The 16178-nt window shown below is 42.5% G+C and overlaps 1 protein-coding gene across 2 annotated transcripts in view; it reads left to right on the forward strand.

The window, feature by feature from the left end:
• The window catches only part of LOC147609218 (shaggy-related protein kinase epsilon-like), a 65908-nt gene extending 55241 nt beyond the window's left edge, over nucleotides 1-10667 (forward strand). For both annotated transcript variants that reach the window (XM_086787932.1, XM_086787933.1), the window contains exons 13-14: nucleotides 10157-10259; nucleotides 10348-10667. In XM_086787932.1, coding sequence (XP_086644058.1) covers nucleotides 10157-10259; nucleotides 10348-10430 — 186 coding nt within the window. In that variant the 3' untranslated portion in view covers nucleotides 10431-10667. The remainder of the gene's footprint in view (nucleotides 1-10156; nucleotides 10260-10347) is intronic.
• Nucleotides 10668-16178: the final 5511 nt, after the last annotated feature.

Consider the following 16178-nt stretch of genomic DNA (forward strand, 5'->3'; position numbering starts at 1 on the left):
GTGACTTTTAGTTCGGATCTCTCAAAAGGTATCCCATCCTGGGTTATGAGGCTTCAGCTTCTGCCCCTCCATGGTCTATACCTTTGGCCCCAGGTTAGGCTTTTTGGCATGCAAGTGGCTGTCATTGAGGACGTATGGTCCCGTGTGTAGTCGGTCATGGTGATGGGCTACCTTGGGCGTACTTGGCACATTGTCCCCTTGCTAATATCTGTCACTAACCTCTCGCTTATGTGGTACATGTCTGGCCTGGGTACTATGGATCATACGGGTGTGTTAACCACTTTCGACTAACGTGGTTCTTCATCGACAACGTCTGCTGACATTGTACCAAGTGTCTTACACTCATAGTTGCTCTCGTACTTCGTATGACACTGCCATACGGAACGGTATGGTGTGATACTGTACGGACCGGCTTCCCCCCCTCCCCCCCTTCTTTCATTGTTTTGGACTATTGCTGTTTTGACCTTTTTTTTTTTTGGGGGGGGGGGGGGGGGGGGGGGGGGGGGGGAAATGGCTGTTTATTGCTGTTTTTTACTGTTATGGGGCTTGCGTGCTTTTGGTGTCCTTTTAGGCTCAGCAACCAAGGATCTGTGGATGTTGACTTTTGTGCAAAGGATCTGTTCTCTCTATCCTTGTGATCATTGCTCCGTATTTGAAGGGTTGAGGTGAGGCACCTTCCGTAGTTAGGGCAACAAGAAGCAAAGGCTTCTCCTCAACTACCTCCCTCTCTTTGTGTCTTTGTAGACTGTCTTCCGATAGTTGGGCCTTGGCCCTTGGCCTTGGGTGGGTGCCTTGGACTCTTTGGCCTCCTTTTAAAAAGCTCTCCTCCAACCTTCTCTCCATCACAAGTTTCAAGCTCTCAAGCTCAAGCTCTCATAGCTCTAGCCTCTCAAGCTCAAGCTCCCATTGCTCGCAAGCTTTGTAACAACCTCTAAGCTCTCTATCCTTTCAAATTGATAATCCATAAATTTATAAGCTGTTTTTAAAAAAAACTGTACTTCACCGTATCGTATTCCAAAATTTCATACGGTACGGTAAATTTCCATACGATATTGTCCCGTACGACCGTACGGCAACAACTATGCTTACACTTATATTGTAAGCGCTCTTAAGACGGTCCTGAGTCTTGCAAAGTTGCACCTCAAGGTCATATCATGAGAAACTTGGCTAGAAAGGCCAAACACTTGTAACAGCCATGTTATTGGTAATAGGCATCTCGGGTCACTTACTCCGTGGTGGCATAATGAAAAAAGGCTTTTAAAGTATACAAGCCAACTTCTCATGTTTGTACTCATTATCCCCGTTCATGCAATAGAGTTTAGTGTTCTCTCTAATTTCTCTTGTAACTCTAGTGGACATGATTAGTGTAGCCATATATATAGTAGTGATGTGTGTGAACACACTCAGGACCATGTGTGGACACACATGATGTGTGTGAACACATATGATGTGTGTGAACACATGTGTGGACATGATTAGTGTAGCCATATATATGGTAGTGAACCAGGACACTTTTTTCCTCTTTAGGAGGTTTTTTCCCCGTGCATGTGAATACGCTTTTATCCACTTACTGGGCGTCTGTATCTTTTGTACTTGGCACTCATTTCATTATTACATAATCTACATCGAGTTGTGTGCCTCTCTCTCTCCCCTACTCACTACTACGTTCAATGTGTGTCTCTCCGTGTGTGTGTAGTTACTGCTCCAAACTCTAGCTTCAACATTTGGTATGAGAGCAGATTCTCCCTCTTGCCCCGTCGCCTTGGTACTGCTCGTTGTCTCCCTCTTGACAGTGTCACGTGCACCCTACCTACACTATGGTGCTATGTGACACATTGGTTCAAACATTTCACAGCATTAATACACATTGACTCAAACATTTCACCATTAAAAGCATTGAACTTGACACTCTTCTCTGCCAGCTTGAAGTCCACTTTGCCGATTGTTGAAGGCTCCTCTGCCTTCCTTTCCCTTATTTGTCCTGAAGAGGTTGCATCTGAGAGAGCAGGCCTAGGGTTCCCTCCTGTCTCTTCCATGAGAAGCAGACTTGGTGGCTCTAAATCCTTCTGCAATGGTGACTCCTTTGGCACGAAGATAGGCTTTGGCAGCTTCAACTTCTTTGGCTTCGGTGGCTCTATCGTTGATGAAATCTTCAAGCATTTGAGCCCTTCTTTGGTCTTGTTCCCTCTTGGCTCTCCAAGCAAGGAACTCTTCATCTCTGAGCAAACTCGTGAAGTGCTGGAAATCATGGTACTCTTCTGATGATATGGCCGTGGTCTCATGAGTAATGGATCGACGACCCTAGTTCCTCTTGTGAGAGGAGTCTAGAACTGAAATCAAATATGATGTATGTGAACATACAAGGTATATATGAAGGAGAGTAGTGAATCCTAGGTGGCAGAGACAGTGTGGTGACCAAAGTCGATAAGAGCAGGTGCAAAAAAACAAAAATAGAAGGTGTATGGGAGGACAAGGTGTTGAAATACACTAAACACATCCCTAGTAGGATGGGACCAAAATTGTCCAAGCACATGTGAAAGAGTCCAAATGGATAGCTTGTGTCTGAAGCTTCCTTAACACATAGGTTTGAGAAAAACCTCCTGTAAGATGAAACCACTAGGTGGTATTTGATTGTAAGAAAATCTATAAAAGGGCACTTGTCTATGACCTAATATAAGTTCTACTCTTTGCCCATATCATTGTGTATTCTTCTTCATTTGCTTTTTTTCCTAGAATTTCTTCTCACCATGAATATTAAATTCATCCTTATCTTTGAGCCTCCATAGTCCCTTGAATTGTTCAATCACTTTTTCAACTTGGTATCTCGATCTAGGTTATATTTCCTTGGTAGATGTCCATCTTTAGTAGCTGTTTGACTTTCTCTCCACAAAGCTCCAAACTGCCAGCCTGACCCCTGGAGGCTTCAGTGCTTTCAGCTCCTTCAACCATTACCCACCACACTTGGTGGGCCCCTCCTCTGGATCTAGGCGCCCAAGCCCACACCCTCAATTGCGTTGAAACGGTCACGCCAGCCGCGCCAGCTAGGTTTCCCCCAAATCGTCTGTCCTTTCTGCACTGGCCTGGTCGTACATCTCGGTCCCGCATCTACAGTTCTCCATTCTCTAATTTCTCTTATCTTGCCTTAAAAGGGCTTGGCAAATGGTCCTTCCATTGAGGAGAACCAATTAATTCCTTGGCTAAATAAGCTCTCTCTCTATCACTAATCCTAATGTTGGTGTTGGCCTCCCTTGTAAGGCCCAACAAATCTCCAGAAAGCACCTCAAAGCCCCTTCCAAGCTTGCTCAAGGCTTCTACCCCAAGTCTCTTCTTCTTTAGCAAGAGCAAGAGCCTTCAAAGGGAGTCAAGGTTGTGTCAAATCTTCTTCAGTACTTGCTCTCAAGTGTGTTTCTGAACACTCTCAACCCTAATGGCGTAACATGATACTACCTTCTGCTTCAAAGGACAAAACTTCCACACTACTCCTAACTAGCCTCAAGCTTAAATTGTCATCCTAAACTTGTATGGTTATGGTAAACAATCATAGTGAGAGGGAAATCATCTAGCATGGTTGTTAGTCAAGCATAAGTTTGTGGTGGTCATCAATACCATTGTAATGATTATGTGTTTGAAGGGGGGCGTTGAAATACACCAAACACATCCCTGGTAGGATGGGGCCAAAATTGTCCAAGCACATGTGAAAGAGTCCAAATGGATAGCTTGTTTGTGACGCTTCCTTAGCACCTAGTTTTGAGAAAAACCTCTTGTAAGATGAAACGACTAGGTGGTATTTGATTGTAAGAAAATCTCTAAAAGGGAACTTGCCTATGAACTAATATAAGTTCTACTCTTGCCAATATCATTGTATATTCTTCTTCATTTGCTTTTTTCCCTAGAATTTCTTCTCACCATGACTATTACACTCATCCTTATCTTTGAGCCTTCATACCTCCCTTTAATTGTTCAACCACTTTTTCAACTCAAGGGGACTAGGCAATGTAACAATCCAGAAGGTGGCGAGGTGTCGACGGGCCTAAGAAGGCATTTTTGTAGATTTTTAAATATATTGGTCATTCAGGATCAACTGTGAGTTGATTGTAATCAGTTGAATGTCTCTAGGGCTGAATTCTTGTATGGTTTAAATGTTTAGAGGGTCTAGAGGTGTTAGGACTCAGAGCTAAGGAAATTTGATCTAGTTGCGTCAACCGTTAGTTGTCAGCAATTCGGTTAGTCAGATCAGTCAATTGTAAGCCAATTGTGGACAGCAGAGAGTCTTTGGTGTCAAATTAGGGCAGCCTAAGGGTTAGGAAGATTTGGTAGACAAGTAAGAGAAAGTTCCTCATCCAGGTAAGGCATCTGATTCGGCTGGTTTTGTCTCTGTTAGCTGAGTCAGAATCCGTCAAGACCAGTCGGATTGATGTCAGCAGAAGATCCCACAGAGCATGAGGAAGGTGTTTAGTGTGGTTCTGGGGTAGAAGGATTGAGGTCAGCTGAAACAGGAGGACAATAAGAGAGCTAGGAGGACTCACATCGGATTGAATTCTATGTCAGTCTTCCGAATCAGTTTACAGATAGCTAGGTGAGATTAATGTCGGCAGGGTGTCAGCAAAGGGGAACTGATAGGTTCTGAGAAGTTATGGGTCAAGTATTTGAAGTTGGCTGATGTTAGAAGACATTCTGAGAGTTAGGCGGACACATTTCTCACTGGGATCGGTAGTAGGCATGTGTTTTAGACTACAGTCAGATTTTGATCATTTTTGTGCCAGCTGGGAGGGATTCAGGTCGGCTACTTGTCAAAGGAAGTCAATTGAGGTCTTGGGAGTTAGATTTGACCTGGGAGGATAGTTAGAGGTATCAACCAAGCTGGGTTGGAGAGTGTTGAAGGGTGTAGAGGTGTCTGTTTGTGTCAGCTGGAGGTCAGAGGATAGGTTCCTGATTGATTGGTGCCTTTTGAGCTAGGATCCTAGTGTCCCCAAGTTTTGATCCTTATATATTCTCTTATTGTGTGCCTGCTGGTGGTGTAGTAGAGGCCATCACCCAGCAACCTCACATGCTTTGGTGCCCCCACTGAGGACGAGAAAGGTCTTGCAGACTTTGATCAATAGGTTGGAAGCCACTTACAGATCAACTTAGGATCTATGGCTGATTTTGCTTATGATATTTTTAGAGGTTAGAGGGGGCAAGATGTCACTCAATTCTTGAGGAGGGTTGAGTTGACAGAGTTGACAGCATTGAGGAATAATAGGGATGATGATGCGTATAAAGCTCGGATGATGGGATTGCTTTTGGAGGGAGCGGCCCGGGAATGGTATGAAGATGTGTTGACAGAGGAACAGATGGATAATTGGGAGTACTTGAGAAATGCACTAAGGAGAAAACACGGGAAGATTGAGAGTCCAGAGGACCTTTGGAAGGATCTCAATAGGTTGTACCAAGGGGAGGGAGGAGATTGTTGCTTTTGTAAACAGATTTGAAGGGGTCTGGAGAAGGATTGTGAGGGTATTAGGGGAAAATCAGATACCTCCTGATTTCTTAAAGAAGGATAGATTTATAGGACTGCTGCACGGGATTATTAAGGATAAGGTTGAACTGAAGGACCCTGATATCTATGCTGAGGTAGTGAGGCTGGCATTAGAACAATGGAAGAAGAAGGTGTGGAAGTAGGAGCTGGCTCGGAAAGAAAGGGAGGCATGTATGTCAGCTAGATATGACCATGGTACTGGTGGACATATGCTTGAGCCTTTACCTATTGATGTTCATGTAGAAAGAGATCAACGTGTTGAGATTCCAAGAGCTGCTGCGACAGACAGGGATCAGGAAGGTTTGCATAAGGAGATTCGAGACTGACTGAGCAGATTGGGAATCTAAAACTTGCTGTGCAGGTCATTTAGAACCAGGTCCGAAGACCACAGGGAGAGAGACCACCAAGGAATAGGATGGAGCACTTTCTGTGCTATAATTGTGGGGAGAGGGGGCATATAGGTCCACAGTGTACTTAGCCAAGGAGGGAGCTAGGAGGCGTATACTCGATTATTCAAAGGCTTGAAGGAAACAGAGGAGTCGGTAATAGGGAAGTGAATAATGGAAATCAGGGGCCGGTACAAGGGGAGATACCACCTCAAGGCCCTTTGGGGAATGTACACATGCTTGAGACCATTGAAGAAGAGGAGGAAGATGAAGTGGACATGTTGGCTAATAAAAGAACTAGGTTGCAGAGGTTGGAGTCAGAAGGTGCTAGTAAGGAAACAAGGGCCAAGAAGAAAAGAGAAAAAGGGAAGACATCCATGGAGAAGCCAGAGTCTAGTAAGCAAGGGAGAGCTAGAGCTAGGAGGAGGGAAATTGGTATGGAGGACTTTCAGGTGGGTGAGGGGGAATCTCCTTACAGTCTTCTTTCAGATGTGAAGCACAAGAAAGCAGATATTACATATGGTCAGCTTTTGCAGCTAAACTCTAACATAAGAAGATAGTGGCATAAACTTGCTAGTGTCAGATGGGTCAAGGGTGTTTTTTTAGCTGAGTAGAGTGTCTGACATTTAATCTATAGTGGATGTTTGGATTTAGGGCCGGAAAGTAAGTAAGGTGTATATAGATGGTGGAGCCAGGTGTGTGTTATGACAGAGGAAGCCGTTCATGATTTGGTTTTGGAAGTGACAGGAAGTCCATATTCAGTGTTAAGATGGCCAACAGTTCAAAAGTTAAGTGTCTGGGTGTGATTGAGGGTATGGAGATGAATCTACTTGGTCAAAAGGTAGTAATTGATGTACATGTCATGCCAGCAGGGGTTGGGGCATATCCCATCATCTTGGGAGGGCCCTGGCTTATTGCAATGAGGTCTAGGCAAGACTGGTACAGAGGATGTATAGATCTGTTTGTTGACAGGCCCAAAGGAAGAAGAATAAGATATGATCTAAAAATAGGTAAGATTTTGGAGATTGGAGAGAAGTTGGAGACAGAGAGAGGAGCTGATTTAGCTTCACTTGAGAGTTATGATGACTACTCTACTAGTTCCTCTGATGAAACTGACGGGGAATCAAAAGTGGATCAGAGTTTGTATAGAATTGGAAGCAGATATTTGTGGTGTGCAGATGATTAACCATACAACAGAGTCAGTTTGTACTCAAGCTGTGAAGCCCCAAAGGATGAGCTTATGCAGATGCTTGCAGATGATTTGACCAATGAGGAAAAACAACAATCTGGTAAACTGCTTGACAGGTACTCCAAGTTGTTTGCTAAGGGGTATATCTAGTGTTGTTCATGAGATCAAATTGAAGGAGGGGGCTAAACCAATAGCTAAAAAATTAAGGAGATTAGGGACAATAAAGAGGCAGATTTTGGAGACAGAGGGGTCACTAAGTTGCTACAGGTTGATTTTATATATCCAGTTGATGATGTTGAGTGGTTGTCTCCTATTGTTATTGTTCCTAAGAAGGGTAATAAGTGGAGAATCTGTGTGGACTACAATGTTGCTACAAAGAGACATCATTACCCTCTTCCTTTTCAAGATGAAATTTTGGATCAGGTGGCAGGGCATGAAAGGTATTCAGTTTGTGATGGTTTTAGTGGATATTATCAGATTAGAATAGGTCATGAGGACCAGAAGAAGACCAGTTTTATTACTCCATGCGGAGTGTTTTGCTACAGAGTGATGCCTTTTGGACTGCTCAATGCCTATGGCAGTTTTTAGAATTGGGTGGATAAGATCTTTGCCCCTTACCTGGGAACTGTTGTCAGAATATTCATGGATGATTTCTATGTATACAGTGACAGGCTGTTACATGTAGAGAGGCTGGACATTGTCTTTAGACATCTTGATGATGATGGAGCCCAGCTCAACCCAGCAAAAGGCAAGATAGCAAGGGCTAGGGTAGTGCTCTTGGGACATGAGGTGAGTGAGAATGGAATAGCCCTAGACTCTTCAAAGGTAGAGAGTTTGCTGCAGATGGAAAGCCCCAGGACAACCAAAGAGTTAATAAGCTTTGTTCAAAAGCTCAGGTATCTATCTAGATCTTTCTGTATGCTGGCCGAGTATGTTTACCCTTTGCAAAAAGCTAGTCAGTAAGATCCATTCAAGTGGAGTCAAGTAGAAGAGGATGCTTTTGAGAGTAGTTACTGCTGACTGAATTCCAGGAATTCCTCCTCCTAGGAACTTAACTATTTTCTGACTGCAGTCTCTCACCTTCCTATCACTCCTGTCTTCTCAGACTTGAGTGAAAAGAGCAGAGTGTTGGGTCCAGGATTGCCAGTGAGCAGTTCACTAGAAAGTGGAGTACTTACAAAGAAGCCTAGTCTCAGGATGTTTTGCAGGATGGCACTGGGAAGGCTTGTTTTAGGTAAACTAAAATTCGAGGAGGTCCTTTGAATTATTGATTATGCCTTAGGAATTTTTTTGAGTGTTACACATATGACTTAATCCTCTACTAGATTGGCTAAATCAGTAAAGGTTAGTCGAGAAGTAGATCAGGCTAGTTCCAAGCTACGCCTAACAATGAAAGACTTACTACTCACATAAACTGGAATTGAGAATATAACATAAGACTGCACAATATACTGGAAAATGTATTCTTGTATTACGGTAAAAGAGTTACATTGTTCTGTGAAATTTGAAGCAAAAGTATACAATGTTCTGGACTCAATGCTAAACAATCATCTGAATATACATTGTCTCGAATAATATAAAAATAGTCTTATATAGCCGCAATTACCAGGGCGTTGGCTCTCAGTGCTCCACTCAAGTCTGGAACAATGTATCCGCTTTTAACCACCAAGTTTCTAGCTAGCTGCAGATCTAGGGCTTACAGCTGTCCGTACAGCTGATGTGGCAATCCATACAGTCCGTACAGCAGGTACAGGTCGTACAACAGTGCTGGGGCTGATTTGCAGCTTAGGGAATGGACCTTCTTTCTGGGAGAGATATTAGAGACGGTGGTGGACCATGCAGAGCACAGGGGCTGGGCAGCCCACACATGCTTATTATGAACCTGGGTATCCCACACAAGGTACAAATAAGGTTGCATGGTGCAAATAGGAGTGCCTGGTCCCCATATTTAAGTGTTCACACATACTTAGTAATGCGTGTGAACACTTTGAGCTGAAAACTTGTTCAAGTCTTCAAACAAGGTCTTTGGGTTGAATTCTGGCACAACTTTGGAGTCCCGCAAAATGACAACCGCCCGTCAGCAACAGGAACACATGCACATGCCAGCATGCACAAAAACAAGTCAGACCTCTAGCAAAATCCACTACTCAAGCATGACTGTATGATATCACCTGTATGCAGAGGCAAGGGTCTCTTAGTAAGGCATTCGCCGTCCCCTGTGAGAAACGTCCCGTGGGGGACGTCCATCCGTCCCCGTCCCTACGCCGTCCCGATTCGCCGTCCCGGTGTTCCAAGCCTCCGTCCCCTCCGTCCCTGTGACTATGATGAAATGTTTAAACATGAGCATGAATTACGTTCACACTAAGAGGCATTAACACATGCTAGGAAGGGGAAAAACTCACATCCTTTCCTTTTGATTGTATAGTTTTGTTTAAGTCACTGGCTGCTCTGGCATGGAGTGAGGTAGTACTACATATTGTATTTGGAAGGTTCTATATTAATGCGTGTTAAACATGAGCATGAATTACGTTCACACTAAGAGGCATTAACACATGCTAGGAAGGGGAAAAACTCACGTCCTTTCCTTTTGATTGTATAGTTTTGTTTCACAGGCTGCTCTGGCATGGAGTGAGGTAGTCCTACATATTGTATTTGCTTAGGCATGGTTGATAGAGTCTAATAGTGTTGCTTTGTGTTGTTCATAAATTTATTTTGCATGCTCATGATGTGCATATCGGATGGTTGATGGAGTCTAACAGTGTTGGTTTGTGTTGTTCAAAAATTTATTTTGCATGCTCACGATGTGCATATCGGATGTCATATTATTATTATTTTGGCAAGTATATCGGATGTCATATTATTATTATTTTGTCAAGTATTTTCTTCTTTTTTTTGCCTTTTTTGGTGTGTGTGTGTGTGTGTGTGGGGCGGGGGGGGGGGGGGGGGTGGTGGGGGGTTTGCGGCGGTTGTCACTAATTATGAGAGATTTAGGGGCAGGCACTTTGGTCTTGTTGTCTGTCTACCTTCCTGAATCTACATATCAACACTTGTGATTTCTTGCAGCTGGAAGCATGTGTGCATCCCTTTTTTGATGAGCTTCGTGATCCTAACACCCGGTTGCCCACCGGACGGCCTCTTCCTCCTTTATTCAATTTCAAACCTCAAGGTGAGTCTTCAAATCGGTTAATGGCAGTGGCAGTGTTCAATTGTTCTGATCTTGCACTGATGGGTGTGCTGACTTTTTTTTCTTTCAGAACTGAAGGGTGCAACTCCAGACCTACTTGAAAAGCTTCTACCTGAGCACACGCGAAGGCAAAACCAATTGATGCCTATGTAATGCTGGCAGTTAGCAGCTATCAAAATTTTATTGCAAACCATGACTACGTGATTGTTCATAACAGATTACTTTCTACATAGTGTGCTTTTTGTCTTCTATTAGGATTGAAAGATGCAAAGAGACTGCCTATGAGACCTCTTGATTAAGTAATCAATAGTTGTAGCTTTTATGTTTTCTCTACCCTTGGAATTGCAATGAGCTTGAGGAATTATTCATGTGTGCATCAATGTTTGAGCACTTGGTTGTTCCCGTGTAAGCACAACTTCATTATGCTGTGCTGGATGTTTATAGGGCAATGCATGTATGTTAACAGTTTCAGGACACTGGCCCATTAACTGTAGAGGAAAGTGTAGAGAAGAAAATCCTTGTTTTGGTTCAATTAAGAAAATAATCTCTATGTGGGAGGAAGGGTGCAGGACGCTCCTGCATGACCTTTAAGCCACCCTGGAGATGTTGCCAATGGATGTGGAGAGAGTGTATAAGGTGCATCCATATGGATCTGATAGACTCCATCAGGGGATTAGCTATGCCCTCAATGGACCTTTGGCCTCTCGAAGTCAATGGATTCTGCAGTACCATTGTGCTGCTGATGCAACAGTGCATAAGTGGAATTGCAAGTCCTGTGCCATCATCCTTGTAGTGAACCGCCCGTCTTGCCTTCATCACTTAGACAAAGCCCCAGGTAACTAAACAGGACTAGGAGCGTGGAAGAAGTCAAAGGTTCCTGTTCATTTGGGCGAATCCCAAAGGCGATGTTGGGTCTCTTCCTGTGTCGAGCAACGGCTGTAGCTTGTGAGTTGGCCCAGGATTTCAAACAAAGCTGTAGCTGTTGGTGAAGAAGAGTGGGTGAAGCTACGGGAGTCCGTGACTCTTGCGGTATCATAACATGGAGACGGGAGAAACAAAGCTTGGAACTAATGGCTGGAGTGCAATCTTCCCAAGAGATGTAATGTGATATGCCAGTCCAAACTGAGTAGAAAAATAAAGGTGGACTAATCATTTGAGATCAATTGCTCTCCTCCCCAAACAATGGGGGGAGGGTGGAAGAGCATTGGTTTCAAGTCTTCCCCCATGCATGGAGGATGTAAGATGCCATTAATATGGGAGTGATGTATGGACGTAGGCTAATAATGGACCGAAGGTACTTTTTTCTCTTTAGAAGGTTTTTTCTCCAAGCGTTATGTACACTCTTATTAAAGCGTGTGTACACACTCTTATTAAAGCATGTTTACGCAATCTTATTAGTGAGTGTGTAAATGACCTTATCATGTCACTTGACTTGTGTACTTCATTTATTTTCGTATCACTCTACTTTCAGTGTTGTGTTTTTCTCTATCTTTGGTTGTTTGTTGCATATGTGTGTGTGTGTGTGTGTGTGTGTGTGTGTGTGTGTGTGTATTTGTTGCTACCTTTCTCTCCACTCCAACAATTGGTATTAGAGCATGTTCACCCCTTTGTCATCACCTCCTTGAGCTTCTCTTCTGATTGCCTCATATTGAGCTATCCATCGACTTTTGCATTCTTGTCAGTAAACATTTCTACACTACACTGTCATTTTTCATGCTCTTAGGTGTGTTTCTTCATCATCAATGATCTACTGGGGTAGCCATCTTGGTTGCATTCATTGGGCATTGATAGTACTTGCAAGTTGGGATATTTGTATTTTGTGTTAGAGATTCGTTTGTTGCAAGATGAAATAATTGGCAATGATGTATTTAGGATGCTTTTCACTGAAGATAAGCAAGTTGGGATATTTGTATTTTGTGTTAGAGATTCGTTTGTTGCAAGATGAAATAATTGGCAATGATGTATTTAGGATGCTTTTCACTGAAGATAAGCTTGATGGGATCAATTACCCATTGTGGTCTTACGTGATGCGTCATGTATTGGTTGTCAAAGGGCTTTGGAATGTTGTTATTGGCATGGAGGCACACCTTGTCTCACCAACACAAGATAGTATAAGTACTTTGGATGGTGATACTAGTTTAAATGTAATTGTAGTACCTCCCATAGCAATGAGGCACACACACATGCATTGTTGACAGTATTCGTGAAAAGGAACATTATTCCTCATACTCGTTTATGTAGAATTGTTAAGTAGGCTTGGAATGCGCTTGCTGCGCTTTACCAGGTGCATAAGGAGGCATGAGTGGTCTACTTGCGTAAGCAGATACAGTTCGATGAATCTCTCATAAGGATCAAAGATATCAAAGCGTAGCTTGCGTGTATCAAAGATATCAAAGCGTAGCTTCCAAATAATTCATTGGTGTCTACTGTTCTCTCATAGCTTTTTCGGATTCATGCTAGGGTTTTGCAACCACACTTCGATTTACGATGAAGAGTAATCTCGATGCCCTTACGTTTATGAGTTGGTTGCAGTTACAAGAAGAGTAATCTCGACAAAACCGAATTGTCATGCGTGTGGGAGATCATGTATTCGTTGCTAGTTAAAAAGGTAAAGGCAAAGTCTTCTTTCAAGGTGGTTACAAGCGAGTCTTCTAGTAATGATGTCGAGAAAGGGGAGGAAGCCAAGCCATTATATCAATGAATGTAGCAAACGACTGAAGAAGGAGAAGAAGAAAAAGTAAGGCATGGTTGTGCCTGATGCATTAGCACCAAGTGTTCAAAAGGAGTCAGCAAACTATGTACATAATAATTGGGCATTCATTGTGTACTACAGTTATGATCCTTCTGTCCATGACGTATGCATGTCAGTGATTGGGTATTCATTGTACACTGTAGTTATGACCCTTTAGTCCATGATGTATCCATGTTAGAGAGAGATTAGCATGTTTGGTACTTTGATCGTGGTACTAGTAAGGACATTACTTCTCAGCATGATTTGTTTTTCTCCCTTGAGTCACTCCTCAAGGAGGCACAATCATATGTGCAAACAACTCCTCATATCCAGTGAAAGGAGTTGACAAGGTTGTGTTCACTGTTACAAATGGTGGGATAATCACTCTCAGAAGTCTTGTTTGTGCCACGCTTAAAAAAGAACTCGTTATTAATCTCTGCCATTGTTAGGGCATGCCTAATGGTGGTTAGATTTGTCCATCTTAAAGGTGTATAATTCATGATTAGAGTAATGGAGATATCACTATGATATTCGGTACTCTTAGCCATGGGCTTTACATGTTGGACATGTATGAGAGATTGGCACATGATGCTTTACCCTCACAGGTGCTATGAGTAACGTGGACCTATGGTATGTCCACTTTGGTCACTTGAATTTTAGCAGTTTCTTACGCCTTGAAAGACAAGAGATGGTGTCAGAGTTGCCAAAGGTTGAGGCTCCTATAAAACATGTATGCGGGATGCATTTTGGGCAAGATGTAACGTGCATCATTCTCGAAAGATAGATTAGTAAGGGATTTCTAGAAATTACAGCTTATATATGTGATTCTATGATGACACTATCGATCAGGTGATACCTCTCCTTTAAGACTTTTATTGATAACTACTCTAGGCACAACTTGGTGTATCTGTTGAAAGCAAAGTTAGGTTTTTACATGCTCTAGACACTTTTGTTTCTATCTGCATGTAAAGTTGGCACCCTTCATATAGATCGAGGGGAGGAGGGGAGGGGAAGGGAAGGGAAGGGGAGAGGGGGGGGGAGGTAGGGGGGAGGAGTTTCATGCATATATAGCTGAAAGAGACATAAAACATCAATGCATGGTGCCTTACACACATGAGTGCGAGGTTCGAGCTTTTGTGGAAGTGGGGGGGTGGGGGGGCTCTTGACTTCTTGGGAGTGGACTTGCGTTGGTGTTAAGGCCTCCCACTTCCTTCCTGGGACTCTTGGGCCTTACCCTTCTTCCCATTATCTTTTTGTTATTAAGGCCATTGTGCCTCACCATTCTTTTCACCCAATGCTTCCTCTTTCTATCATTGTTGGGACTCTTGGGTCTTGCTCTTGCACCCTCTGGTTCACCTTCTTGAGTATTCTTTCTCTTTTTGGGTGGTTAGGTCTCTCTAGCTTCTCATGTTCAGCAGGATCTCGTTCAGGAGAATTGAAAATCCCACGGTGGGAATGCCATTCTTTCTGCTCTCTTGGGGAGACTTCTTGGTAAAATGGTGTCACTTAGAGGAAAATCAAATCTCTGCTCATGGAGATGGCACATTGCATGATTGAAGGTCAGTATTTGTCCGATGTTTTTTGGTTGGAGGCAGTTATGTGTACCACTTATGTGCTTTAACAAATGTTTCCACCAAGGCCTTGCGGGGACAATTACTCGTTTATGAAGCTTGGAATGGCAAGAAGCTCATTGTGGCTTATTTGTGTGTTTTTGGTTGCCTTACTTATTCTCTTGTGTTCGAGCAGCAACATAATAAGCTAGATGATAAAGCGGTAAAATGCATTTTTGTGGGATATAGTTCAAAAAGCAAAGAGTATAGACTCTACCATTTGGCCCCACAAGGCAGATTTTAGTGAGTAGAGATATTGTCTTTGTTGAGAACTTAGTTTAATCCGTGATTTTATGTAAAAAATAGTAAAATGTATGCTCACATGACATCTTTCATACACTCCTGCCTTTGTATAATGTCGGGTAGCATCCATATGTGGAGCAAATGAATACTCAACAAGGTCTTGCAAATGAGCCCATATTGGTTGAAAATTAGCTTGGATTTTAGTTCACAGATCAGCCTATTGATGAGAAAAGTATGAATAATGTAGTGGATGAGGGAAAGCCAACGACACAAGCATCTAAGTATGTCAAAGTGCCTCGTGAAGACATTGCATGATAGTAAATTATCTTCTTCTTTGCTTAGTAGGACACGTGCATGTTCTCATCGTACATCTTCTTCTTTCGTGAATCATGCTCTCATTGCCAGTATATGCAATGAAAAGGAACCTGTTTTCTTTAAGGAAGCACTTGAAAATGATCATTAGACGTAGGCCATACAAGATGAGTACGACTCTATCCAAAAAAATAACACTTAGTATTTGATAAATTTTTCTTAAAATGGAAAAAAGGCCACTGGTACCAAGTGGGTTTATAAGATTAAGTGTAAAGTTGATGGCAGCATTATGACCGCTATAAGGTAAGAAGTATGGTTTCAAAGGGTTATGCTTAGGATGAGACATTTGATCCACGTCTCGTATATGATTATAATCCGATGTATTATTGTATTGTCAATGCGTCAAGGATGGAGTGTACATTAGTTGGATATCAAGATTGTCTTCTTTGAATGGTGATTTGCATGAGGAGGCTTATGTATCTCAGTCACGTGGTTTTGTTCAAAAGGGACAGAGTCTAAAGTATGTAGGTTGATAAAAGCTTTATATAGCTTTAAGCAAGTTCCCAGGGCATGGTATGAGAAGATAATAAATGCTTGGGTGTAAATGGTTTTTGTAACAGTCCAACTAAGAGTACCCTATATGTAAAGGAGTAAGAATTGTTTTTTGGTCCATCGTTTTATATGTTGATGGCATGCTACTCATGGGCCCTAAATTTTAGTCTTATAGATGAAATATTTGGGCTCGTTGTTGCATTATTATTTGGGCAGCAGTTTATGCGGTGTAATGATGGTATTGTGATGCTAGAGTAAATTACATACAGACTACTTACACGGTTTGCTTTTGAAGGTTGTAAGTACAATCTTGTTGCTATATAGACACTTCTTACACGCTTTTCTTTTGAAGATTGTAAGTACAATCTTGTTGCTATACCAATAGCGAGAGGTGCCAAGCTTAGTCTCCAAGATGCAAATGAACCATTTGATGCATCACTTTATTAATAGGTT

This window comes from Cibotium barometz, chromosome 51 (assembly GCF_041138505.1).
Source record: "Cibotium barometz isolate CiBa-2024 chromosome 51, ASM4113850v1, whole genome shotgun sequence".
Lineage (NCBI taxonomy): Eukaryota > Viridiplantae > Streptophyta > Polypodiopsida > Cyatheales > Cibotiaceae > Cibotium > Cibotium barometz.